Source organism: Nesoenas mayeri (genome assembly GCF_963082525.1).
Source record: "Nesoenas mayeri genome assembly, chromosome: 2".
Taxonomy (NCBI): Eukaryota; Metazoa; Chordata; class Aves; order Columbiformes; family Columbidae; genus Nesoenas; species Nesoenas mayeri.
Genome location: NC_137543.1, coordinates 132646068 through 132672370, shown reverse-complemented (window position 1 = coordinate 132672370; position 26303 = coordinate 132646068). Strand labels below are relative to the sequence as shown.

Here is a 26303-nt window from a genome sequence, read left to right as displayed (position 1 = left end):
CCGGGGGAGCGCGGCGGCGGCGGCGGGAGGAGCGGGCGCGGGGCTGGGCCGGGGCGGGGCAGCCCGGCGCCGCGCACACTGACAGGCGCTCGGCCAGCAGACGGCGGCCGCGCCGGGGTGCAGAGGCCGCCGCGCACCCGCCCGCCGCCGCCAAGGGAGCTGGCCGGGAGACGGCGTCGCCTCGGCGGGGAAACGCGGGGCGAGCGGCGCTGTGGAAAGCCCCGGCCGCCCCCACACCTGTGCCCTCCGGGGGCGGCGAGTGGGTGTACCCGCCGCCGATCACCTGGGATCCCCGCCCCGTAGCGCCTCCGCCTCCCGTCCTCGCCCGGCTGGGGAAGGCGCCGCTGCTGCGAGCGGACAAGGGAACGAGCTCCAGGCGGCCGCAGGCAGCAGGGCCGGGGCCCGCGGGCGAAGCGAGGCGAGCGCTGCGGCGCCGCTTGGGGCTCGACCCCTCTCGGCAGCCGGGGTGAGGTGGGCAGGAGGGCGGCGGCCGCCGGCCGGCGGAGCCTGCGGTGCGGGGCGCTGAAGCCGCGGCAGGATGAACCCCAATGTCACCTACGCCAGTCGCAAGCGGCGGAAACCTGTGCAGAAAATGTAAGCGGCCCCGCGGGGCGGGAGGGAGAGAGGCTGGCGGGGACTGCGGGAGGGGACCGGCTCCCGGCGGCTCGCCGTCCTGCGCGCACCGCGCCGCGGGGGCCCGGCGGGGGTGGCCGGGAGAGGTGGCGCCTTGAGGTGCCGGCGGGATTTTTATTTGTGTTAGCTTTTTTCCTTTTTTTTTTTTCTTAAGAAAAAAGAAAGAGTATCGAGGCGCGGAGGGTCGTGGCGGTGGAAGGAGGGAGCGGTGCCGGCAGCGCGGCGCAGCCGGCTGACCTAGATTGGGAGGCATCTGAGGTGACGGCTCCCGAGCGGTGGCTGCGCTCACCCCACCGGAGCGGGTCCCGCCCGTGGTGGCCGCCGCGCTCCCGCCTGCGCGCAGGGCGCACCGCTCCGCTCCGCGCCGCTCCGCACCGCTCCGCGCCGCTCCGCGCCGCTGCTGGGCGCTCAGGTGTCTCTGCCGCGGCCGGAGCCGGGAAAGGCTCGTCCGATTCCCACCGTTTAGGGCTATTTTTAGCCTATCTGGGAGGGGTGAACCAGCTTTAACCCTCCGGTATTACATTAGATGTTTTTATTTGTTCAGTTCCAAACAAACCGAAGTGCTGCAGGAGGGGTCAAAAGCCTTGGAGGCGGGGGTGGGGGGGCGTCGGGGGTATCTGGCCGTGGGGTGGCTTTTTCTTTATTAATTTATCTTTATGAAACTCTGGGAACAGCTTAGTGCCTGAGTAATTTCACATTACGCACCTGCTGTAGGTTTGACTCCTAGGCTTAGCATGTTTTGCTGAAAGAGTGCTCTCACGAGAGTGATTTTTTTCAGGCTAGAGGAGATGCTTAACTTGCACTTTCAACTGAAAGGAAAGAATCTGTAGGTCATGAAAAGTAGCAAAGCTAAACTACTGAGTCGCAAGAAAAATAAGCTAACCACGATGCAAATCTCAAAAAATCCCCATGTATTTCTGTGGGGCATTTCTGTTGATGTAAAATAACTACCAAGACTGTAAAAGCATTAAAGGAGAGAATGACGAATATTTAATGAAATTCTATTGTGAATGTTATGGCTTCAGATTTATAGCAGTCAACTGTCTTGGTGGCAAGGAAATTAGCATGACTGCTTGTTTCTTTATGGTTGGAGTTGTTAGAATGAGTGCATGTATGTAGCTGGGTTTTTACCCTGCAAACTAACACAGAAAGTCTAGAAATGTGGTTTTTAAAAAATTCCCTTGCTAGAAGATATATTCACTTTGAAAATAGTGGTGTTTGCTTTTTTGACCATTCATTTCCAAACAAAAATGTTCAGGTACCAAATTAAATTCACGCTGTACAATCTGTTTTAAGAATGAAGTGAGTTGGATTTTTTTGTGAAGAAACAAAAATGTGTTGGTGCTATTTGTAGACTATTAGCTGCTAAAGGCAAATCTTAAGTTCTGACTGTGAAAGGGTGAGGTGTTCTGTCCTGCTGGTAAGTTTGCTTAATGTCTGGCTTATTAAATTCTTGTTAGCCTTGGTTAGAGGATGTGAAACTTTCTCTAGTAGTAACATGAGAGTATCTACGTAAGTAATCCTCCATGTATCACCTTTTTTATCTAAGTTGGCTGAGCTTCTCTGATTAGTTGAACTTGAAGCTTTTTTTATTACTAATGGAAGTCATTTATTTATTGAGGGACTTTGTCTTTTTGGATCAAAGGGAGAACTAATGTTTCTTCTTAAAATAAAAATACTCATATTAAAATAGTTTGGAAGTGGACGCTGATTATTAACCAGCCTTGCTTGGATTACTAGAAATTATTTTAATCTAAGATTGGTTTATCTTTCATGTAGAATGTATTTGTTTATTTTCTGCTCATACTGGTTGCACTCTTTGGTTGTTTCTTCTGTTAGACCCACCCTACAGAACATTGTTACTGGGTCAGAGGGCTCCAATCTCTCACATAACTAATTACAGACCATACCTTTAGGCCAAAAAAAGTGAGAGAAGCAAGAAGCTTTTGTAACTGATAGGGGGAGGGAAGATGTTCTTGCTGTTCATTAATAAAGATTTTAAACTTTATAAACAATTCCAGTGTGGTGTTTTTTGTCTTGTGGTTTGACACTAAAATGATTTTGGAATTTCCTCCCCCCAATAGAATTCTGTAGAATGTTTCTGTAGACAGGTCTTCTGCTATTTTATTTGCTAGGTATGTAACTCTGAATGGAACATGATAATTGGTAACCTGTGGCAATAGGCAGCTGGTTTATAGACATGGAATAAGCTATTAATATAATGCTATAGTTGCCATGGAATAAAATGAAGTATAAAAAAAATACTTGCTTCAGGTGCAAACCAAACAATTCATTAAAGCCGTGGTAGTAAATCAAAACCGGTTTAGGAAACTCCCCCCTGCAGCTCCCTGTTCTTGTTATGTGCTATGTAAAAGACTGAACTTGAGAGGGAATCTCAGGTTATTGCCTGACAGTGCTGAGTGTTGAAATGTTTTGGGTTTTTTTTTTCTTATTTTTTGATTCAATAAGGAATTACAGTATTACAGCTGAAAAAGAAAAGCAATCATGGGGAAACTTAATAGGCAACTTTTCCTGCAGTTAATCTTGTTATCTTGTCATCTGCCAGAAAAAAAAAGTCCGCTAAACCATGTGCACTCCAGTTGCATGTAATATGCTACAGAAATCACTTTCTTAAAACCTTGGAGTCTTTAAATTTCCTCCCCATTGAGCGTCTGAGCGCTGCGAGTCCCCCTGGTGGCTGCACGTCCGTGGGCTGCTTCACTCCCCGCCGAAAATGGGGGAGCAAAGAGTGGCCCCTGCATCTCTTCTTTTTCTTTTAAAGTTTTGAATTCCTTTTCTCTAGTGATTATTAACTGACCTGCTGAATACTGGTATTGTGGTAGGAAGGATAAAATTAGCTACATGGAAGTTACATGGAAGTGAGGTTTACTGTAGATAGACTAATATCAGGTGAAGGGTATTCTGTGAATGTAGATCCACCTTGTAGGTTCTATGTTTTTCTGCCTACTAGCTCTGATTTGCTTTGTTTTGCTTTTTTTTAGGTGATTGGATAGGAATTGTTTTGCATAACTGGGTAATTGTAATAGACAAGGAACGGGGTGGTGAGGTCTAAATGTTTCATGCTATGCAGGTACAAAGAATGTAATGGCATGTTTCTTCAGCAGAGTAAATAAGAAATTATGATATGATTTTGGTCTGTGTTAGCTTAAGTGTGTTTATCATATTAAGTAATCCAGAGAAAAATGTTTGACTGCTTGATACTTATAAGTAGACAGTAATTTCAGAAAGCAGTGCAGAGATATTTTAAGCTAAAAAATGAAACTATTTACATAGTCTTTCAAGGCAAACAAACAAGAAGTGCCAGAACAAGCTTTCAGAATGGAAGTTCATCAGAAAAGAAAAATAATCATTAGAAGATTCCTTTGTGTAAAGCAGCATCTGCCACAAACAGCAGTTTGCACCCCTTGTTTGAAATCAAGACAGTTGTTATCATACATGGAATGAAAGTACTATGTATAAATGATAACCTTGCTAGTCTTGGGGTACCTGTATGTTACTTGTAGACTGCTACTTAAAATTCACTGTTTAAGTTTCTTGCCTTTTTTTGGTTGGTTTTTGGTTAACGCTTCTTGCAAAAGTATCTTTTTTAGAAAAAGAATCAGCAGCAAATGCAGACAGGCAAGTGCAGATAACATTGTCAGTAGATAGCAACTTTTTTTTTTTCCTCTGCCCAAATAACCTTGACTCTTCATCTTAAACAGTAATGAAATATGTTAAAACCGAATGTGAAACTTTAATTCTTGGTTTGTATTCTGGCTCTGTCACTCTGTTCTCCTTCATACACCAAAACAACCTGAGCAAACTAAATCTCTCTTTACTACTGATGACCAAACAGTTGCCCGGCATCAGACCAGCAGCATGCTGCTGATTGAGGTTTTTAAGTAAAAACAACTTTATTCCTTCAGCAGCCTAAATCTTTGCTGGTTTTATTGCCTGCTGAAGGAGCCAGTGGAAAAGATCTCTTGCTCCTTCAAGATAGGCTGACAAGAACTTTTGATCCAAGAGGTCAATAGTCTGTGTCATGTCTGTTGCTTCTAAAGAAATCACTGTCTGAATTTTCAATAGTTGTAAATTTGGTATCAGAAATAAGAGTAAGTGCTTAGGAGTATTGTTTGGTTGTTAACATAAATACAGAGTTTTGGAGGATGTCACCTATGGTGATACTTACTTAGTGGTAACTGATACATTTAATATACCTGATCTACATTGAATTAAATAATATCCATAAGGATAACATATTTTATTGCATGGACTATTAAATATGCAATTAAATATATAGGTAGCTGAAAAGATTAAATCCATTAGCTAGGCGAAATGTATGTTCTTCCTTGTGTCCTTTTTTTTCTAAGCAATAAAACAGTTCTGATGAACTTCTATTTAGTGGTTTGGTTTTTTTTTTTTTTACTAAATTCATTTTTTTTTTTAACATGTCACTGTATCTTTAGTGTTCTTTTTGCACATTCTTTTATTTCCTGATGTCGTTTCACACTTTGGTCTTGTTAATAGTTATCATGCCTTTCAGTGCTTGGTTTTTTTTTCTTTTCAGAGTTTTTGTTGTCATATTATGAACAAAATAGATTTGTGCTTTATTTTTATTTTCTCAATTGCTTGATTTACCTTTAAAAAATACAAATTCATTCATGTGCAAATATTGAAACTTGTTTTGGCCTTTTGATCATAATTAAGACTCAGGTACTTGTCCACTTCCCTTATAATAATTCAGTGTTGTTAATGTCTGTGAAGGCACACATGGGAAGCATGTGTAATGAAAACTTCTGATGAAGTAGTCTATTGTAGCAGACCTGTAAAAATAGTAGTCAGGTAATGTTATTATGGGAAATCCTTTAGAACTGTTAAAACAAGAATTAGGAGTGCTTGCTTGTCTCACCGCTGTTGGATGATAAGGACTGTAGCTCAGTTCAGAGTCACTGTGTGTACAGAGACCTCTGGCCTTTGATTAAGGAATTCAAATTTCCTGTGAAAGGTAAAAGATCAAGAATTGAAAGATCAGCTTAAAATCTAGCCCCTCCCTTAGTATTTTTTTTTCTTTTAAATAAAGTGCAAGCATGGTTTTAATCTTGACGTAGCTGGGAACTTTCAAAGATAATTTTCTGCAACGGAGCTAGGGCTGTCTTTAGCATCAGGGGTTTATGTAAGTGGATGGAAAATGGTTTAGCTTGCTACTTATGCCCCCGGCATTTCCGCCCTTATTCCCTTCATCACTAAAGGATCCATTCTTATATAACAGACTTTAGTTGGGTGACAAAGAGGGAAATTAGGGAAAATCAATGTTTGGTTTGGAGGGAGAGAACATGGTAAGATTTTTTTGCTGCAAATACCACTGTCTTACTATTCAGAAATGTTGTTTGCTACATTTAGAAAATCCTTATGCTTCAAACTAGTTAGAAGTAAGAAAGAGAAATCATTAGAAAGAACAGCAAAACCAGTGAGATCTAACTAACAACATGATAAGTGCACAGTTGCATATTGTTTCAACTAACTTGTCAAACTGACTATAGAAGTTTTAAACAAAGCAGAGGGCAGTTGAGAAAATGGAAAAGTCTGGTATTTATTGCTGATTTAGTTGGAAAAAATGAGTATGTCTTTGAATGGTTTTCATGGGGACCTCCACTTTTCAGAAGCAGACCTGTTTGATTTGATAGTAGTGAGCTATTCACTGATCGTTATAAATTAAAATTTGGAATTTATTATTCTGTCTCTGCATTTATGGCAATTTAATAGATAGTAAATATTTATGAAGTAAATTGTAATGTTTGCTGACTTTTGAACTTAACAAAGTAAGTTACGGTTGTATTTCAGCTGTGTTAATCGTTGGGCTTATACAGGGAAATATTCTGCCAGAATAAAAGAATGTGAAGGAAGCTTTACTAAGTTACTTTAATATTCACTTGGGGATATGGTAACCTGCAGGACTTGTGACTGAAGCACATATCTAAACAAATAGTTTGTCATCCATTGCAGTTGATGATGAAACTATGTTTTTTTCAAGAGAGAAAATTTTCTTAACTCATCGGTTTTCTCCACTTTTCCAATGTTTTCAGAATAAATTCTACTAGAAGTGTATCCTAGACAATCTTTACCCTGCAGCAAGCTTAACTTTATCCATCTGGGAGTTAAGTAGTTACTGCTGGTATGTTGTATTTCTATATGTTAACAATGTTTGGCATGATAGCACCTTCAAGTTTCCAGGCTCTGCATAAGGAGCTTTAGTGCCAGGAAACAGGCAACAAGACTTAAGTGCAAGTTTTTGACAAGTGGCACTTCAATAAATAATACCTGTAAAAAAGAAGGTCTTGAATTTTGAACTAGCAAGAAGTGTAATTGAAACAAAGGAAAAATGAGAGTAAAAATGTCCATTTTATCACTACTTATTTGACTGGAAATACAAGATGAAATTATTTTTCAGTATAGTTTTTGTTTAGCAGTAGCAAAAATAACTATTGGAGCTTTTGCAGTTTCTCATTGTAAAATTGATCTCAGGATGAAGCGTGGGAGCAGACTAAATGAAGCATTGAAAAAATTGACTGCTGAAGTCTATGCTCATTGTTTTTGCGAGTGATACATCTTGCGGAGTCAACATTCCTGTGAGAGCAACACAGATTGATAACTGTGGCAGATCTCAAGTAGAACTGCAATACTGGAAAAGTGAGGATGAATCACTGTCATTACAAAACTGTTTAATATCATAAAATCTACTATGGCTTGTGCAGATACATTATTTGGTTTCAGTATTGGCTGGTGATGGCTAATTGTAATTCAAATGAGTAGGGGCTTAAACCTGTTCCTAGACTTCTGCGTGTGTGGGAAGGTGTGAGTATCCAAGTATCAGGGATTGGACCTTTGGGTGAATGTGAGTGGAAAATAGCAAGTTTATAAAAATTTTATTAAGCAGTTCATAACAGAAAGCTTTTAAAATGGTACTTTGTAAGGTACAAAGGCATGCCTTCATCATGCTATACTCCAATTGAATGCCTTCAGCTGAGAGCCGACTTAGAGGACGAGCTCAATAGTGTTTGCTACAAAGACTTTACTGCCTGATGGAGCTGTATCTCTTGGTTTCCTGGGCAGTTTTGGATGCCTTGTTGTCTAGCATGTTACTGAAACTTTTGTTGTATTCAGTTGACAGTAGCCTGTTCCAAACATTGGCAAAAATTAAGGACACCTGTGAAAAATTGCAACTGAAGTGGAGAACCATACTGCCAACTGCATTTGTACACAAATATTACTAAAAGCTGTTGAATTTTTTGTAATATGAACGTTTGGAAGAATTCAAGTGTCATTTGAGTGACAGTGTGGGAAGCTTTTTATAAAAAGTGCTAAATCTCAAAGGTTTCAAATGTTCATTAGTTGTTCAAGTAACCATCGTGGCTCTAACTGCTTCATTTAACAGTGTGTGTGTTAGGGATGGGGAGATGTAAACTATTTTAGATTAATTTTTTTTACAATGGGAAACAAAAGTCACTTGGGAAAAAACATTTTGCTTGTTAAAGTTTAAAAGACAGTTTGTAACGTTAGGTTTGGCAAATATTGACCTTCATTTTGGGAAGGAACTTACATTTCTCTTGTTCATTTGTTTTTTCCACAGAGTAAAGCCATCCACAGCTGAAGGAGTCAAGTCCAATCCATCCAAGAGACACAGGGATCGCTTAAATGCGGAGTTGGACCGCTTGGCGAGCCTTCTGCCCTTCCCTCAAGATGTTATCGCCAAACTGGATAAGCTGTCAGTGCTTAGGCTGAGCGTCAGTTACCTGAGAGCCAAAAGTTTTTTTGATGGTAAGGGCTGGGAATTTATTTGTTTTTAGTCTGCTTGTAAAATTCTGTTCATGCTCTGTGTTGATTTCAGCTGTTAAAGTACTTAGAACTGTTAAATTTAGTTGTATTTTAATGGAACATCCAGTTGTGTGGGCATATACAATGTAATTGTACAAAGTAAGCTTTCCCCTTTCTTGAAAACCACATATAACTACTTATATTTCACTTAAATCATCAGCCTTTCAAAATTTCACATTTGAAAGTAATATTGCCCTTAATGAGTCTTCCAGGCCTTTTGCTTAGACTTTCAAAGCTACTGGAGATATTTTTTCCCCCCCTCTGAAAATTGCCTTCATAAACCCATTGTTGTTCAAATCATGTAAGATGAGTTCCCATCAACTGTATGTTTTGCTTAATGATGCATCAAAACTGATTTGACTTTGATTTAAAGTAATTGCTTGTGCCCCTTTCTGTGGTTTATCGCAAAGGTGACATAAAAAAAAAAAGAGGCAAAGTCTTCGCTGTGTTGAAGCCCTGATTAATGCAGGGCATGAGGCATTAAGATGACAGCTAAGGTTTTCCAGTTGCGTGGACAGGTTTTCAGTGGCTGCAGCCCTGGCAATGGTGATACGGCAGCGCCCAGCATCGGGCCAGCAGCACGTGTTCTCTTACACCACCTCGGTGCTGGCCAAGGAGTCCTACTCTTCTCCTTCCCTACCTGAGCTGTTGTGTAGGGTGAGGTACCATGGCTGGCTTGATGCATTCAAAGGCAGAAATTGTCTAGTTTTATTTGCTGGAATAAAGCAGGGAGCTTGTTTTACAATATTATACTAAAGGTAGAATTACATTGATCAGCTGCAGACAAGGAATGTTGCTTACAATCGAGTTGATATTAAATGTGCAGGTTTGGTTATTTTTACTGAGTTTTTTTGACATAAAAATAACCCCTGTCCTCATTAATGTAAGATTTAGTGTTTCAGCCTCTTGATGGTGGCTCCATACCATGTATGAAAGGACTGAAGAAACCTAACTGCCTAAGAAAGTGTTGCATTTTCCTTCAGGAATACAGAATGTTTCTTCTCACTTATTGTGTCTAGTGGCTTCAACTTAGTAATGTTCATACATTTATATCCAGTGTTTTATTGCTTGCAGAATATATACAAGTGTCTAGATATCTGTGCTCATTCAGGACAATTCTTAGCATGGGACCTACTCAAGGCTAGAGTTTGGTCAAATATTTCTAGCATAGTTTTTTCAAATGAAAATATTCGCTCCCATGAAATGAGTGTGTTCTCTTGGCATATCAGTTTCATCAGTGTATTTGTGATATGTTATCTCAAGTTGACTACTGTAAAACAAATGATTTGACTTGTCTGTGCTGTTTTTGTGAATCGAAAAGGAAGTTCGAGTCTCAATGATTTTTTTAATTTTAATAAATGATGTATGGAGTAGTAATATAAAATCTTGGTTTCTTATGCAATGGACATACTTGATTTTTGTTGTGGGGTGGGTTGTCATTTATTTATTTATTCTTCTCCCCACCACCCCCCCCTCAATTTGCACTCCAAGGTCCTGTAATAAAGGGGTTTAAGCCTATCATTTCTCTATAGCTAAAGCCATGATTTTTTTTTTTCCTATAAAGACCATGCAACAGCCAGAATAGCTTGTTTCTAATTTGAACATGAAGGTAGCTTTCAGCCTTTTACAGCAGTGATGAATGTGTGTTAGTGGCAGAGAAATTATATGTGCATTTTAGGCTGCAATTTAACTATCATGGATGCAGAGTTGAAGTAAACTTAACCTGTGTTTTCAACTCAGTAACATACAATTAGGATGGTATCTACATCAGCCAGACGTATGCAGCTAATGCTACTGTACTGGACCACAGCTGTAGAATACAGAGTATTTAATTGTGTTGTAATGAATTAAGTAGCAGAATTTTTATTTGATTAGTAGCAAAGGACTTTCAAAACAACACGTGAGTGCATATACTAGGTGTGTTGCAGCAGAATATCTTTCCTGTGGTCTCCATAAAGTAAAATTTAAAAGCCTGGTAAATGTTAAAAGATAAATAACTGGAGACATTTTGAACCATGCAAATATAGGCCATCTTAACCTTTATTAGCAGAAAAAAGGCTTCTTGCTACTTCTTTACAGGCCTTTGAACTGTAGGATTACAAATCAATTTAGTAATCACTATCTATCTGAAGGTCTTTAAAGGCTAACATCAGTGACTAAAGTGAAGATAAACAAGAATAACCAGTCTATGACTGTGACAGATCCGCTATTGAAAATAAGATAATTTATACTCTTTTAATGTACTTAAATAACATGGTATATTTCAGTTAAAAATTAGCTTCCAAAAGAGAAATAACTGATTTAAAGTACAGAATTAACAACAACAAAGCAAAAAAAAGAACTCCGCCCCCCTCCCTGGTTAGAGTTTCATGGTCTGTCTATACAGTGCTCCTCACATAAATGCCATTTTGAAGGAATGTTTTATGTGGTTAAATAGATGAAGAAAGCCCTATAGAATAAATCTGATAAATGCAAGAGTGAGCACTGACTGTCACCTTGAGTGCCTGGACTGAGCCAGCAGGTCCACTTTATTAACGCAGCATGCTGAAGTAAAGGGAAGCGCTAAATGAATAACAGGATGCAAGTGGGGGGTGTGTAAATTCCTGCGGAAAGTAAAATATAAACGTGTAATCAAATGATCTTGCTTGAAAGGAAACTCAAGTTTTTGCTGTAACAATGGATATTTTTTCAAAGAAAACACTTGCATTTTTCCAAGTTGAAATAATCTAGAGTGGATGTCTGGTTTTTGAAGGTGGGAAGTCTGGAGAAAAAAGGAACTGTTTTATGAAAGACATCTCAAGAAGTTGCATCAATTTGAATAAGCATACCTCACTTTGACGTCTACAAGGTTTAAAAGCAAAGTGTATATAAATAAAAGGCATCTCTCCTGCTCCCAGTCATTAAAATGGTACAGAATTCTCTTCAGAGCTAAAGCCAGATGAGTTTTTCCATGGTGTTGGCTAAAATGCAGTAGACTTCTGCACGCTTACCATATTTCAGGTTGTAGGAAATAGGTGTACATAGGAATGCAGAATATATATATATATATATATATATTTCTTCTACAACATTTAACCATCTTCCTTTCCTCTGTTGGTAACTGATTGTATTTTGTTAAGCAGTTGTTGTAGTCTGTTAGCAGTAGCCATCAAATAACTTCACTAAGTGATCCTTCTGTATTTTTACCCCTTTAGACACACCAGTTCAATGATGCTGTAGCTGTCTCTGTGGTCAGGTTAGTCTCGAGTCTACATAGCGTTAAAAGGCTTTTTGTATCCCCATGTCAAGCATACCAGCATGCTCCTGTGTGTATGAAATTGACCTTACAGTTCTGTAATCAAGAAATTTCAGTAGTGGCTTAAAACAATGTCTCTCAAGTCTGTTTCTTTATAAAAGTCAAAGTTCTTGCGTGGTGACTCAAAGCTAAGAAGTGATTTAAGGTGAAGTTGCTTCTCAGCTGTGCAGTGCTATCTGCCTGTACTGAAGTGGCTTAGCAGTCCTCAAAGTCAAACAGGTTAAATTAAATCACTGCTGGAGTATTTAGTTTGTGGGTGTAAGATACTTTCTGAAGGTGGCTTAAGGCAAACTTCGTGTTTTTGAGAGACTAGAATAAATCAGACAACTGTCTTCTGACAGTAAAGAAAGACTTTATATGTTATCTTGGTATTATTTTACTCTGTTTTGATGCTGAGTGCCCATGGATGTGTGCGTTCAGCGATGAAAAATGCAAAGTGGAATACGGGACAACAGCTCTTTGTGTGGGTGCAGGTTAGTGTGAGTTCAGCATCTGGAGCACAACTGGATGATCATATAGGCATAGCCTGTGCTTCTTGTGCCTACTAAAACGAAAAAGCCCTTTTGCCTCTAGCTTTGGTCTTTATATGATGAATTGATAGTAATTTAAATACTTTGCTGTAAGGAAGAATTTTTATAATGAGTCTTCTCAGGGCTTTGTTGAAGCAGTTAGATTAAAAGGGATAAAAGTAGAGTTCATGTGATTTATCACTTTTTTAATGTTGGGGACATGATTTTTCTTTCTAAAGGTATAATGAGAATTAAGGAGAGGTTTGCAGAATCAAAAATGAAGTAGCTGTGCTGTGTGTGTATCAATACATTAGAAACAAAATTTAACATGTTGCTTATTAATTATCCTTTCATCCATTTCACTAAGAATTCCTGTGGTTTAAAGCATGTGGGTTTTTTTCCCTCTTGCTTATTGGACAGTATTCTGCAATTACAGAGGAAAGTTTCTGCTCAAAATTAGTTTAGAATTGGTTTCTTATGTTGTATGCAAGTGATTCTGGCAAGCACAGCAATAACAAAATAATTAAGAATTTTTTCCAGTGAGTTCGTATTGCCTAATTTTGCTTTGTAATATAATTAACACACATTCTTTGGCATAACATAGCTTAAATTTGCAATGCACCCATTGTCATCACATAAAATATGTTCTTTGATATAGTGTATTTTTCTTGTGATGCCTGATGTTCTATCGTACTGTGTATTACAGAGAACAGACTGCACATGGTTCCTGCTCTGGGAAGTACTGCTTAAGATAAGATGTACAGATGGGAAAGACAAGCAAAGTGGGAGACAATGTATTTATTCTGTCACATTGAAAAGGGCTGCAACGTACCTATGGTTCAGTGGACATAGGTAGCCTTTCTGCTGAGTGTTGGGTGCTGGTCTGAAAGTACAAAACTCAACCCATGAAGGCCGGGATAATGCTGCAGATCTGGCCTGACTTGCTTTTATTTCAGACTGTTGCTATATTTATCTGCCTTGCTTGTCTCATGCAGCTTTCCTCATGTATTTTTTGGAAGGGGGACTTCCCTTTCATGTCACCCTCTTTTGCTGCTGCTCTTGCTGCCGCCTCAGGAAAAGCCCAAGCCCTCCAGGGTAGAGCTGTGGAGTTGGGCTGCACTTACTGCTTTCAGGTGTTTATGTTGCCATATAGGAGTTTACTGTTGCCAGCAGCTTCTGGTAGGCTTGACTGGCCTTGCTTGATTCATTACTCTGTCCTGAGCCATTTTTGTATTCCCAAGGTGGAAAAAAACCCCATAGTCTGAAGGAGATTGTTTGTGGCTTTTGTAGAACAACATCTGAATTTCATGGAAATAAGTTAAATGTAGCATACACCACATCTCTCTTCTTCACGTTTTTGAATGAACTGTTTTGAATCTTGTCTGAGAATGGGAGGGGAAAAAAATGAAAAAGAAAAACTGAAACAAATCAACTGTCTCTTTTTGTAATGCCTTTCCTACTGGCCCTAATCCAAAATCATTACAAAAGATGAACCTTGGAATTGCATTTAATTTCAGTATCAAACTATCGTACTGTTCAAGTTATTTCCTGATCCATTTTCCCCTCCACCCCCAATCCCCTGAGATTCATACTGAGCATTTGTGGCTGTTCTGCTACAGGCTATTTTAGCCTATATTTTGACATTACAGAATGTAAGTAGGGATTTAGGCTTTGAAGTCCTAAATTCTGATTCTCAAAAATGATAATTGGAGCCATGTAGCTGTGACATCATCCTAAATCTCGAAAAGTGTATGTTTTCATTGTTAGATGCTCATTCTTAGCTTGCTCAGAAACATTTTATTTTTAGGAGTGCTGTGTTTCTATGTACATCGTGCAGCTAGGCAGCTCTGTACCCCAATGGACTGATATAAGTGACGTTTAATATACCCCAAAGTGAACATTCTAGGATTGAATATTCTGTTTCTATCACAAAGTAAAAGCTTAATATGGCAATATATTTGCAAGATAAAGAGGAGAAGCCAGGTACAAATACAAATAGTTACTGTATCCTTTATATTTTCCTGTTGCACTAGTTTTAATATTTCAGTGATTAATGTTAATCATTGTTAGAATTACCTTTGCAAGGAAGAGAAATAAAAGGTTATCTCTTGTCTGCCCTACATGTATCATTTTATCAAAGGTATATGGAATGTCAGTGTAGGAGCCTCTTATGTTCCCCGAAGCTGTTGTAAAATTTCTTGAAAGCCCTGTCCCACTATGCAGAGCATTTGTCTTTGCCCTATAGCCCTTGTTACTAGTGAGATTAGCTTTAAGCATACTGTTCTGGGCTTTGCTCTGCATACCTGTTGCAGTGAATAGTCTCTTGTTTGCAAAAAGAGAGCCTAAAATATAATTTATCGTATGCTAACCATGTAAGTGTGCTGGAGTTTTACATTGTTAGGATTAGTATGAAATTCAAACCCACAACAGGCAGCAAAATAAAAAGCCTGGGTTTGGGAGGTACTGCTAGTTCTGTGACGCTGTGTTCCAAATCTTGTAGTCTTTGTTTACATTTTTCTTACTATACTGTAGCATCTAAAGATAATGAGCTTTGGGACTTTTTGTTGTACAAACAACATCAATTGTTGATCCCTCGTCCAAAGACAGTTTGACTGGAGAAATATAGTTAGAGGTATCACCAGGATCTCAACATCTGTCTTCCATGGGCTTTGTGATTCATCTATTTGAATTTGTGCAAGCATAGTTTGCTTGACTATGACCTTAAAAATGTCCTGGTAATTTAAGACTTCAGCATGAATACACTTTAAAAATGTGTACAAATAATCTGTTAATACTGGAGTAGCTTTTAATGCTGTTTCTGCCTTTATGACTCAGCAGTTTTCCTCCTGTGTTTGCTTGTTGATGGGAGAAATACCTTGACTTTTCCTGTTTGACTTTATCTGTTTTCTGATAAGGAAATAAGACTTACCTGTATGACTAAGCTCTGTAGATGTTTACAGTTCTAGGTTATAACACTGTTTATTTTTCCTGAGTAAACAAAAACTTTTAACTCTGTTAAAACAGTTTCTGCTCCATACATGCTTTGGTAGAGCACTAAGTCGTTAAAGAATTATTTCTTTGTGAATCATTTTGGCAACCTGGCTAGATAGCCAGAAGTTAATTCCAGTTACCAGAGCTCGGTTGCTGTAATGGATTAATTTATAATTTCTTTTTAAGATAATCTGAAAAAAAAAGTAAAATAAAAAAAAAAATCAGAAGTGCTCTTTGGAGTTTCACATGATGTTTAATACCTTTATCAATAATGTAGATGAGGGGATTGAGTGCATCCTCAGCAAGTTTGCAGATGACACCAAGCTGGGCGGGAGTGTTGATCTGCTGAAGGGTAGGAAGGCCATACAGAAGCATCTGGACCAGCTGGATTGATGGGCTGAGGCCAATTGTACAAGGTTCAACAAGGCCAAGTGCTGGGTCCTGCACTTGAGTCATGACAACCCCATGTAACACGTCAGACTTCGGAAAGGGTGACTGGGAAAACTACCTGGCAAAAAGAACAAGTTATATGAGGAGCAGTTGAGGGAACTGGAGAAAAGGAGGCTGAGGGGAGACCTTATCGCTGTCTACAACTACCTGAAAGGAGGTTGTAGTGTGGAGGGTGTTGGTCTCTTCTCTGAAGTAACAGTGATAGGACAAGAGGAAATGGCCTCAAGTTGTGTCAGGGGAGGTTTAGATTGCATATTAGGAAAAATTTATTCACTGAAAGGGTTGTCAGGCATTGGAACAGGCTGCCCAGGGAAGTGGAGATATTTAAAAGATGTGTAGATGTGGGGCTTTGGGGACATGGTTTAGTGGTGGACTTGGCAGTGCTAGGTGAACAGTTGGACTTCATGATCTTAATGGACTTTTCCACCCTAAATGATTCTGTGATTCTATGTATTGATGCTTCCTGGGAAAAGCCTCCCAGATGTTCCTTCACCTCAGTGCAGTGATGGACTGTCCACGCTCCATGTTTTAACAAGGCATTATGTTAATGATAAAACTTACTATGGTTAGAAACTTGAGTGAAGTGAACTGTAAGAACCAGAACAGAGTGATCTGAAACTGCCTTAAGAAAATGTAGGCTTGCTGTTTGCCAGCTGTTAACATTAAAGGGGAAACAGAAATAGGAATTAGTTGCCTTCAGTGATGCATACTAAACTCTGTTTTTAATGGAACAAAGAGATGCTCATTTTTTTCCACTGAATAAGTGCTTCTTGAAATTCAACTCATGTGCCTTTTGAATTGCTTAGAACTGCACACTTTATGCATGGCATCATATAATGTTCTAATGCACCAAAAGACAGATATATTTGGCCCCTCAAGACAAATTCTAACTGATTACATAAAGTATGAATTTACTGGAGCAAGTCTGTGGCCTGGCTGGTCGAATATTCTAACTCCTCTATCAGGCTTCATTGTCATTTATTCAGTGGTTCAGTTCCTGTGGTACTTGGTATTAACTTATTGTTTCTAGAAATTGAAAACATAACAAATGGATGATGATTTTTAAACAATATGTAATTTCTGATTAGCTTTATGCATATAAACTTTATGCATTGTTCTAATGTATGGAAAAAAATAAGTTATAAGAAAACTCTGTTTTAGGAACCAAGGTTCAAAAAAACAAAAATATGATATGTGGGTGCCTCTGTGCATCTAGACTCAGCTTCCCATAGGTCTCATTCCACAAGGAGGTCAATCTCTTCATGTTCTCTTTTGACTTTTCATCCCTCACCTCAAAAAAAAGTAGCAAGCTTTTTTCTCCTCTTTTGGTGCCTAAAGCAGTATGACATAGGTCTGATGGTAAGTTACAAGCATGCACCTCTTGCTGACTTTTTCTGTAGAAGCAAGTAAGAGGTACCCAGACAAGCAACTGAATGGGAAATGCCTCGGAAGAGAAGCGGGTGTGCCAGGGTATGGTTTTGATGATTCAGCAGGTGACTGTCATCTCTGTGATAGCTCTAGAACAAGAGTTCATTGCCTTTAAGCCTTGAGATGAAACCGCAAGCAGTATATGGTTTGGTATGTGGTTGTTAAGCTTCAAAACCCAAGTGAGAGTTGGCAAATTTGAACAACTGCATGTTTCCTGATATTTACTTTACTTTTGCTTTTATTATTTACTTTAAAACAGAAAAGTTATATTCCCTATGTGTGTTTTGAAAAAAAATAATACTGAAATCCTGAACTATTACTAAACTTCTGGCATCAGGTGACTAGGTACAACTGGCTAGCTATAAAAGCACTGTACACTAATTCCTGTTCTGCCAGGTTATAGTTATGTCATGTACAGTCATTCTTCAGGGTTGTTTTTCTCTGAACTCCAGCAAGCTTGCTGATGATACAAAACTAGGAGGAGTGGCTGATAAGCCAGAAGGCTGTTCTGCCATTCAGTGAGAACTGGACAGGCTGGAGAGTTGAGTGGAGGGAAACCTAATGAAGTGCAACAAGGGCAAGTGAAGGGTCCCGCACCTGGGGAGGAATAACCCCAGGCACCAGTACAGGTTGGGGGCAGACCTGCTGGAAAGCCGCACTGCAGAGAAGGACCTGGGATTCCTGGTGGATGAGTTAACCGTGAGTCAGCAATGTGCCCTTGGGGTGAAGAAGGTCAGTGGTATCCTGGGGTGCATTAGGAAGGGTGTGACCAGCCAGGAGGTTATCTTCCCCTTCTGCACTGCCTTGGTGAGGCCACATCTGGAGTACTGCATCCAGTTCTGGGCTCCCCAGTTCAATAAAGACAAGGAACGATTGGAGAGAGTCCAGTGGAGAGCTACAAAGATGACAAGGGGACCTGGAGAAGAGAAGATTAAGAGGGGATCTTATAAATCCTTTTAAAAGTCTAAAGGGCAGCTGTCAAGAGGATGGGGCCATACCCTTTTCAGTGGTGCCCAACAGAAGGTTAAGGGATGACAGGCACAGACTGAAACAAAGTTCCATCTGAATATGAGAAGAAACTTCTTAGCTTTGAGGGTGCCAGAGCACTGGAACAGCCTGCACAGAGAGATTGTGGAGTCTCCTCTGTAGACATTCAAAACTTGCCAGGCCGTGATTGTGTGCAACCTGTTCTAGGTGAACGTGCTTTATCAGGGGAGTTGGACTAGATGATCTCCAGAGGTCCCTTCCAACCCCAACAATTCTATGATTCTCTAATTTTAAGTTGAGGAGAATTACCACTGATGTATTAGAAGCTCAGAAATTCCCCCAAAGCATATATTAATGGATACCATTGACCCTTCTCAGACCAGGAATAATAAGCTCTTCCTGATCCTGCACTTCATTGTACTGTAAACTTCTGTATTCTTCCTACTCCTCAAAAATGGCCATTCAGCTCCTGTATAACTCTCATTCTGTCTCCCTTTTAATTTCCTGCAGTTTTAGAGCCTGATGGAGATATTCTGAACAAGAAGCACAGAGATGCTTGTAGGCTTTAAGGGAATGAACTTTTATTGCCTAGTGGTTGCAACAGTTTCTGATTATTTCATTTTTTTTGTTTTGTTGTTTTCTTTTGTTTGTTTGTTTGTTTGTTTTTAATTTCCTCCTCTTCTTCTCTTCCTCCTTTGCTTTTTCCCCTCAACTCAGGAGCAGTGGCTTCTGAAGCCTACACATGAAGTAGCTTCTAAGTGTCCTATATAGCACAACCTGGGAATATGTACGTTAGGTAGTGCAAGTGTTTGTTCGCACGAAGATTTAAGTCTTCCAAATACAATGACTGAAGTCTCATTTTTGGAGGTAGGCACAAGTTTACTTAGTATGGTGTTTCTGGAGTGATTTATTAGCATGCTGTGAACCAAGTTCAGCATCACTCAGTCACTTAAGAAAAAAATATACAACTTGCTTGCTGGTTTTTCCTTCTACTTAAGAAAACATAGCACTGTGTTAAGTACCACTTTGTGGCAACTGAAGATATGTCCCCCATTTAAGGGAGACTACTGCATAAACACTTAACATTTAACACTTGATAATGCTGTTACTCTTTTTTTTTTTATTTAAAAAGCGACATTAAAAAGGATAAGAACATATAAAAAGACTGAGTTCAACTGTCCTTTGCAGAAGTTAAGTTGTTTTTAATCCATGTTGTGAGTAATTCAATGGTGTATAAAGTTTTTCCAGATCTTTAAGAGGAGATTTTACATTTTTTTTTTTTTTTTTAATCTTTTAATGGTCTTAAGAGAAACACCAATCTGCTTCAACAAACAGTTCAGGGCTTGCTGAGATGCATTTTGGCAATGGGTAAAAAGAAGGTATCCTATGAAAGTTGAGGAAAATTTCATACATAATCTGATTAAATTTCAAGTTCTTGCGTTATGTGAATGTTTTAAAACCGGTTTTTATACCTTTATCTTATATACGTTAGGTAAATCTTGTAAAATATAATGTATTTAAATTGCTTTTAAAACCAGGAAGTGTCTTTCTCCAGTGTCATAACTTAAGCCATGTTTAAGCATGTGATAGCTCTTCATGGGTCTGATATTGTAGAGAAAGTTCAATTACCCTGCAACTTACATTCCACAAAGCATTTTGCTCTAAGCATGCAGCAGACATTTTTGATATAAACCAGCAGGGTTGAGTAACATCATCTGCTGTGTAATGAACTTGATAAACTGTCCCTCTTCTAGTGTCTTGCATGGAGGACTAGACTATTATGCAAGGTATTGAAAATGGAATTAGTAATACAGATGTGAAAAGAAAATAATAACTTCTGGCCATGATTTTTCTTTAGTTGCTAATACAACTTTACTGTTTGGTAGCAGTAAGTTTTATAGATGGTAGCAGCTGTGACTTCAGGAGTGGGATTCAGCCAACAGTTTGTAGATTTGTTGGTGTGGGAGGAGAAAATAGGCAGTAAGAGCTCATGTATTAAACTGTTGATGTTTATGCTAGCTATCCATTGTAATGAATCTAGCACTAGAATGTTTTGGTATTTTCAGACCTGTAACATTTCTGGTACCTCAAAAATCTCTGTCAATAAATTTTTGAGGATAAGCCTCCGACATTATGCGATTTGTATATTTGAGCTGAATTAGATAAAATTCAGCAGAACACTATCAACAGACTTTCCAACTGCATTTGTATATTCTGAAAATGTTTTTAAACCAACACTTAAATAACTCACTTCAGAATCCAAGAGCAAAATAAGCATTTGCTTCTATCAAACCGTACCAGAAGAGAAGGTTACTATGCAGTTTCAGTTCACTATAAGTGATGGTGTTTCTGTTGCTGTTGGAATGTTTTTGCATTTGTGATGCAGAAAGAAACACTAAGAAAATGATTTTTTTTTTAAATGTAGCTAATTGCTGGGACTTCTGAGTACTATGTTGTGCAAGGTGGTTTCCTGCTCAGACATAACTTCTGCTTGCTTAATTGAAAGTGGTCACAGTAGTGGGAAACAGGCTTAAAAAGCCTCCCTGATCTTGTTTTGCTGTACAGGCCAAATAAAGGTTAACTGTTGTAAACAATTAAAGACCTTGATTGTAAAGAAAAAAAACACAACAATATTTGTGAGAGTGGGCCTTTGTGTGCAAGCAGATCACCCTTCACCAAATGGATTTGAGCTGCCTGCTCATAGAATGTGATTTAGGGTATGCTCAGAATCAAATTTGGGGCAAAATTTCCGGAAGTGTTGAATGCGTTTAATGGATCAGTTATTGAATTTCTTACCTCTTCAGCAAATGCTTTTCTAGCAAAATGTATACTTAAAAAAAATTGGAGCCAAGACTGGATAAAAGCAGAAGACAGTTCTACAAAATCATTAGTATGCTTGGCTAAAGAATTAAATAAAACAGACACCTGGTGAAAGAGAGAAAGCTATAAAATCTGTGTATACAAATGAGAAGTTTAAAAGCATAGTTAAACTAATAAAGAACAGCATTTTACACTAAGCAATAAGGAAGCCTGGAAAAACACAGAATGGTGGAATATTGTAATAATTATTATAAACTGTATAGGAAAAGATAATTCGAGCAACAAGTTGGATTACTAATAATATAACAAATGTAGTGAGCCTTACACTGCCCCTTCTAACTTAAGAAAGTATTGGGAGATACTAATGAAAGAAGTGGACATGCCTGAGCAGGCAAAAAGCAGGGCTCTGCCTGCTATTTGTGCAAGAACACTGGATGAATATTACAAGCTTTTTTCTTGCAGGATTTGACTGTCTGAACTGGACCTTAACAGGAATGTGACAAAAAACTTGCTCAAAATGGGGAAGCATGGCTGTGTGTGAGGAACCTTAACAAGTGTTTCTGTTCCACACTTCCTAACTTCAAATTACTTTGCTGTCATTTTGTGTCACCTGCAACATCTGTTGCAGTTTGTTTGTCTAGTGCAAAGGAGATGTGTTTCTGGTCCTACCATTTACTTACGTTTCTGTTCATCAGTTCAAGTAGCTGTGCTGAGGAGCAGCTTGCGTTGTGAAATGCATCTCACCTCTGGAACAGCATGGCTCAAACGAGTTGCTGCCTCTATATACAAAGACATGTTTTTGGTAGAGCTATTCCATTTTACGTATAGTTTTGATTCTGGCGTTTAATGGAGAGAGACTCTATCTGAAGTGCAGGAGTGGGGAGGGGTCATCCAATGACTTTTTGTGCTTTCCTCTGACTGAGATCTCATACCTGACTGTGAGTGACTAATGTGGTGATATGCAGCTAAGACGCTCCCTCATTTTTAGCCCTTCACCTTATTTTCCCAGGTTAAGCTCTTAATTGTCCTAGGAAGGAATATAGCCACGTTCATTTTTGTCTGTTCTCTTCCAGGAAGCCAATATGTAAGTTACTTTATAATCTCTTGGAGAAGACTTGTCTGATTAAGAGCCGTAAATGGACATGAACAAGGAGGGAAGGCATTATCACAGAATCACAGAATGTCAGGGATTGGAAGGGACCTCAAAAGATCATCTGGTCCAATCCACCTGCTGGAGCAGGAACACCTAGATGAGGTTACACGGGAAGGTGTCCAGGCAGGTCTTGAATGTCTCTTGAGTAGGAGACTCCACAACCTTCCTGGGCAGCCTGTTCCAGTGCTCTGCCACCCTCACTGAGAAGGGGGGCTGATTCAAATAATATGTTATTAAATGGCTGTAACTTTTGAGAAAACACTTCAGATTCAAACCTGTGTCAGGGAAAATGGCCTTTGCAGAGTCTTTCAGTGCTGTTTGAAGTACTGTGCTGCTTGAAACTTTGTGGGATCTTATCTGTGTGAAATTGGATGGGAAAATATCTGTCTCCCTTCTCACTTGGGTAGTGGCCCCCAAGCCTACAGTTGCTCTCTTTTGTAAAGTGGTTTGCATTCCTTTCAGGATGAAAATAAAACACAGGAATTTACTCTGTATATAAATATTTCCATACTTAATGTGTCATCCAAGTATTCTGAAGATTCTTTGGCTGCATAAGCCAGCCCCATACCCACAGCCATATTAGAGCCATATTAAATTAAATGGAAGGTACAAGAGACTTCTGGAGGAATTGCCTTTATTTTTTTCTTTTAGCAAGGTACAGCACAGACAGCACAGCTATATTTCAGAGACTTTCAGATTTTCTGACTCCAGGTTTCACGTTGACACTGTCTGTACAGCTACATAATGCTTACAGGCATCTTCTCAGGGCTTCATGATCTTTCCATGGAGGGAATTCCTGCTTTTATATAGGCATTTACTGACTTTACACCTTTTCTGATGGAAGAACATGGTAGGTGCTATTAGGACCCTTCTTAGCATCAAGAATTTGAACTCCACATTCAAGGGACTTTTAAAATACAAATCATACCACTAAATGCTCATAGGCATACTTCTGAGGATTAAATCTCCCTTAGCTAGAAACTTAATGCTTAACAGAGGGTGTAGCTCATTTGGCAGCATCTCTGAGAAATGTAAGGAATCAGTTCTGTATTTTAATATCTTTATATTTTTGTGTGTGATTTCACCATTACAAACAGTAGGAACCAAAGCACTAAAAATAATCCCTAAATGCTACTTTATGTCAAAAATCAACCTAGGAAATAATCAACTGTTCTTATGGGTTATTTACTAAATATATCTATAAAGACCACAAACAGAACTCTTTTCCTCTCAAGATATTGATAATAGCCTCAACAGATTTACATTTGTGTAATTTCTGGTAACTCAAAACCAAATCTCAACCTGGTAAATTGTTAGCAAATGTAGTAAGTTCGAATATAACATTGCTACAGCTTCATCTTTTCCATGTACTTCTCTGAAAATAAATGTTGCTGTATTATTTCTGAATGTAGTAATGGACTGCATGTTTCTCAGATTGAATTTAAAGATGAATTGTCACCCCACTTAAAGGCTCTGTATAGGGAAGTTTCATACATAAGATAAAATGAGCCAAAAGATGCAAATAATAAATAATTTTATAAAAGCTGATTATTTTTGTATTTTTATGTCATGCAACAGTGAAAGTTGTGATGAGCTGTGATACCCAAATTTGTTTTTTAGTTTTCTAAGCAGGATTAACCATTTATAGTGGAATCTTTTGCTGTCTTGCTTGCAGAGTAAGTGGCTTCCAGGGAACAGTTTGGATGTCAAGTATTTTGTCACTTGAATTTATTCTGCAAAGCTGGCAGCTATATATTTATGTATAGTCAGTGTAATACTGCTAAATGTTTTGAATGAAATAGTAGATTTTTTTGGCACTAGGATCTAAGAATGGGAATGCCATTTGGTACGTAAAAGTAGAAAGTTGTAAATTATTACAGTACTAACTAGACTAAACACCCATAGTTCCTTTCTTAAGAAATACTTAACTGAGCTCCATATAGTTTATTTATAATTCACCCTTAAATTATGCTAGTCATGTTTGAGGAAGACTGTATTGGTTGTTTCCACAACCTTCTATGCATGAAGAGTGGGAAAACAAATCTGATACTATAGGCACTGTTTTTTTAATAACTTCTTTTGTTGCTAAAGCTAGAAGTAGGCTAGGGAAGTTCATAGCAATGTGATAACTTTTTGCCTGCCCTAGAAAGCCAGGCTGTCCTGAAGAAGGAATGCCTGGCAATGTCATGTCTGGCTTCTATGAGACTGACCAAGATTGGTTTCATCTTGGGGGTTCTGGAGATGCTTTGTGCAAGACAGACCACATCTATCCCACCTGCTGCTTTAGCTTTATACAAATTACTCATGCATTAGTATAGTCATCACCAGTAGTATGCCTTTTTAATTCTCTTTTGCACGTGAACTTTTGTGTATAAACATACCTGTGAGACCAGTCAGAAGTTACGCTTTTAGCAGCGTGTTTTGGTTTTTCTTCTGAGTAGTTGATACATGTATGTGCCATGAAGGTGGAGACAATAAAGACTCATTTCCCTTTTCCTAAATTGGTAAAATAACATAAATTACTAACAGCCTAGTTGTTTTAATTGAGTATGTTTGGGTTGGAGAGAGTTAAAAGAGCTGTTTATTGAATATTAACATTTGTAGGGGAAAGATAGTGGTGGTTGTCTTCAGTCCTCTTTGATAAATGTAATGTTAGATTCAGTGACACTTAATATTTGGCCATCACATTTGCAACTATTATTAAATGCATGCAAAGGAGGCTTACAAAATTGGGAAGCTGCAGCTGATGTTACTAAATACGTTCTATTAAACTATATTGAGGCTTCTGGCTTGCATTAGCAGTTGAGCTCTGTAGCAATGGCTGAAGCGGGGTGGCTGTGAGTGTTGAGTCACAGCAGTCTGCTACTCACCATCTCAAGGAAGTGCTGTTGGTTTTGTTTTACATGAGCACCATACGCTGTGAACTGTCATAGCTTAAAGGCAAATATGTCCCCTGCTAAAGTTACCCAAGTTGTAGAGCTAGTAATGGCCACTTTCAGGTGGGAAAGCAAGCTGGGGGCTGTTTGACTGTTCTACCTTCACAAATCAAACCCTTCCATTCTTCGAGGCCTCGCATTTGTTTCTATGTTATTACTTGTGTTTTTCTGTAAGAATGAGAATCATTTAACTTAATACTGATTTGGAATGCAGATATCTGAAACTGAATTGCAGAATTAATAAACTATATGCAAAATTTGTTTGTATGTAAGTGCTATCAAACTTTTCTAATAAGTTTTCCTCTCTGGAGAAGCAGACATTCTTCTATTTCCTTTTGTAAACTTATGTGGTGTATTAAATCTCAAAGTAAAATTAATCAAATTATGATTGGTAGTTTTGTTACAGAAATGGTGAAGTGTGACACAGTAAGGAGATGTGCATGTAGCTTTTGGCAAAAATTATCATGTTGTTGTTCATTCTCTTATATTCGAGCGTCAGGGCAATAGTACGAAGCTATGCTTGTAATCAATTGGAACTCATTTCTACAAAACACTTATAGCAACAGCATATTTGAAAAAAAAATAAAAATCAGAGTATGGTGTAGTTTACAACTGCTGATTAAAACAGCCTTGATGAATTTGGAATTGTTCTGCACAAAGGCCTGGATTGTGGGAAGGAAGGGAGGTTCTTAGCAATAAGTCACTGTCTGAATCCTGAGGAGAACTCAGTGTTGTCTCATCGTCTGTCCTCTATGTGTTTCCCTCGCTAACATATTAAAACTTATCATAGTTACTCTATTTTATCAAAGCTAATCTTTAATTAGATGAATTAATTTTAGAACTCAAGCAAATGTCTTAAATTATGCTTATGGGAGCAAAACCTAGTTTCTATTAAAAGATTAAACGGAGATGGTGAATAGTTGCGACTGTGCTGGTTTGTTTTCTGTGTAAATATATCTTGTCATTAATGACAAAGGAATATATTTGTAAATGTTACTAATTCAAAGGCTTAGCAATGCAGATGGAGTAATTTCAGTGAAATTGTCAACAGAGTACTTCAAAGCATTTTTGCACAAGTTTCTCTCATATTTTGAGTTAAGCTAAGTGCATTTATTTCTGGAATTATATTTCTGGATTTTTTATTTTGTGAACATGGTGAACAGAAATAGTTAATATAAATCTTTTCACATAAGAATTAGTTGTGCAAAGATGACTCGACGCACATTTTG

The 26303-nt window shown here is 38.8% G+C and overlaps 1 protein-coding gene across 1 annotated transcript in view; it reads left to right on the top strand.

Moving 5' to 3' along the window:
• Positions 1-268: 268 nt before the first annotated feature.
• AHR (aryl hydrocarbon receptor) overlaps positions 269-26303 on the top strand; it is a gene marked incomplete at its 3' end in the record, with an annotated part of 61573 nt that continues 35538 nt past the window's right edge. Inside the window, exons 1-2 of the mRNA XM_080339897.1 lie at positions 269-594; positions 8261-8448. Coding sequence (XP_080196023.1) covers positions 539-594; positions 8261-8448 — 244 coding nt within the window. The 5' untranslated portion in view covers positions 269-538. The remainder of the gene's footprint in view (positions 595-8260; positions 8449-26303) is intronic.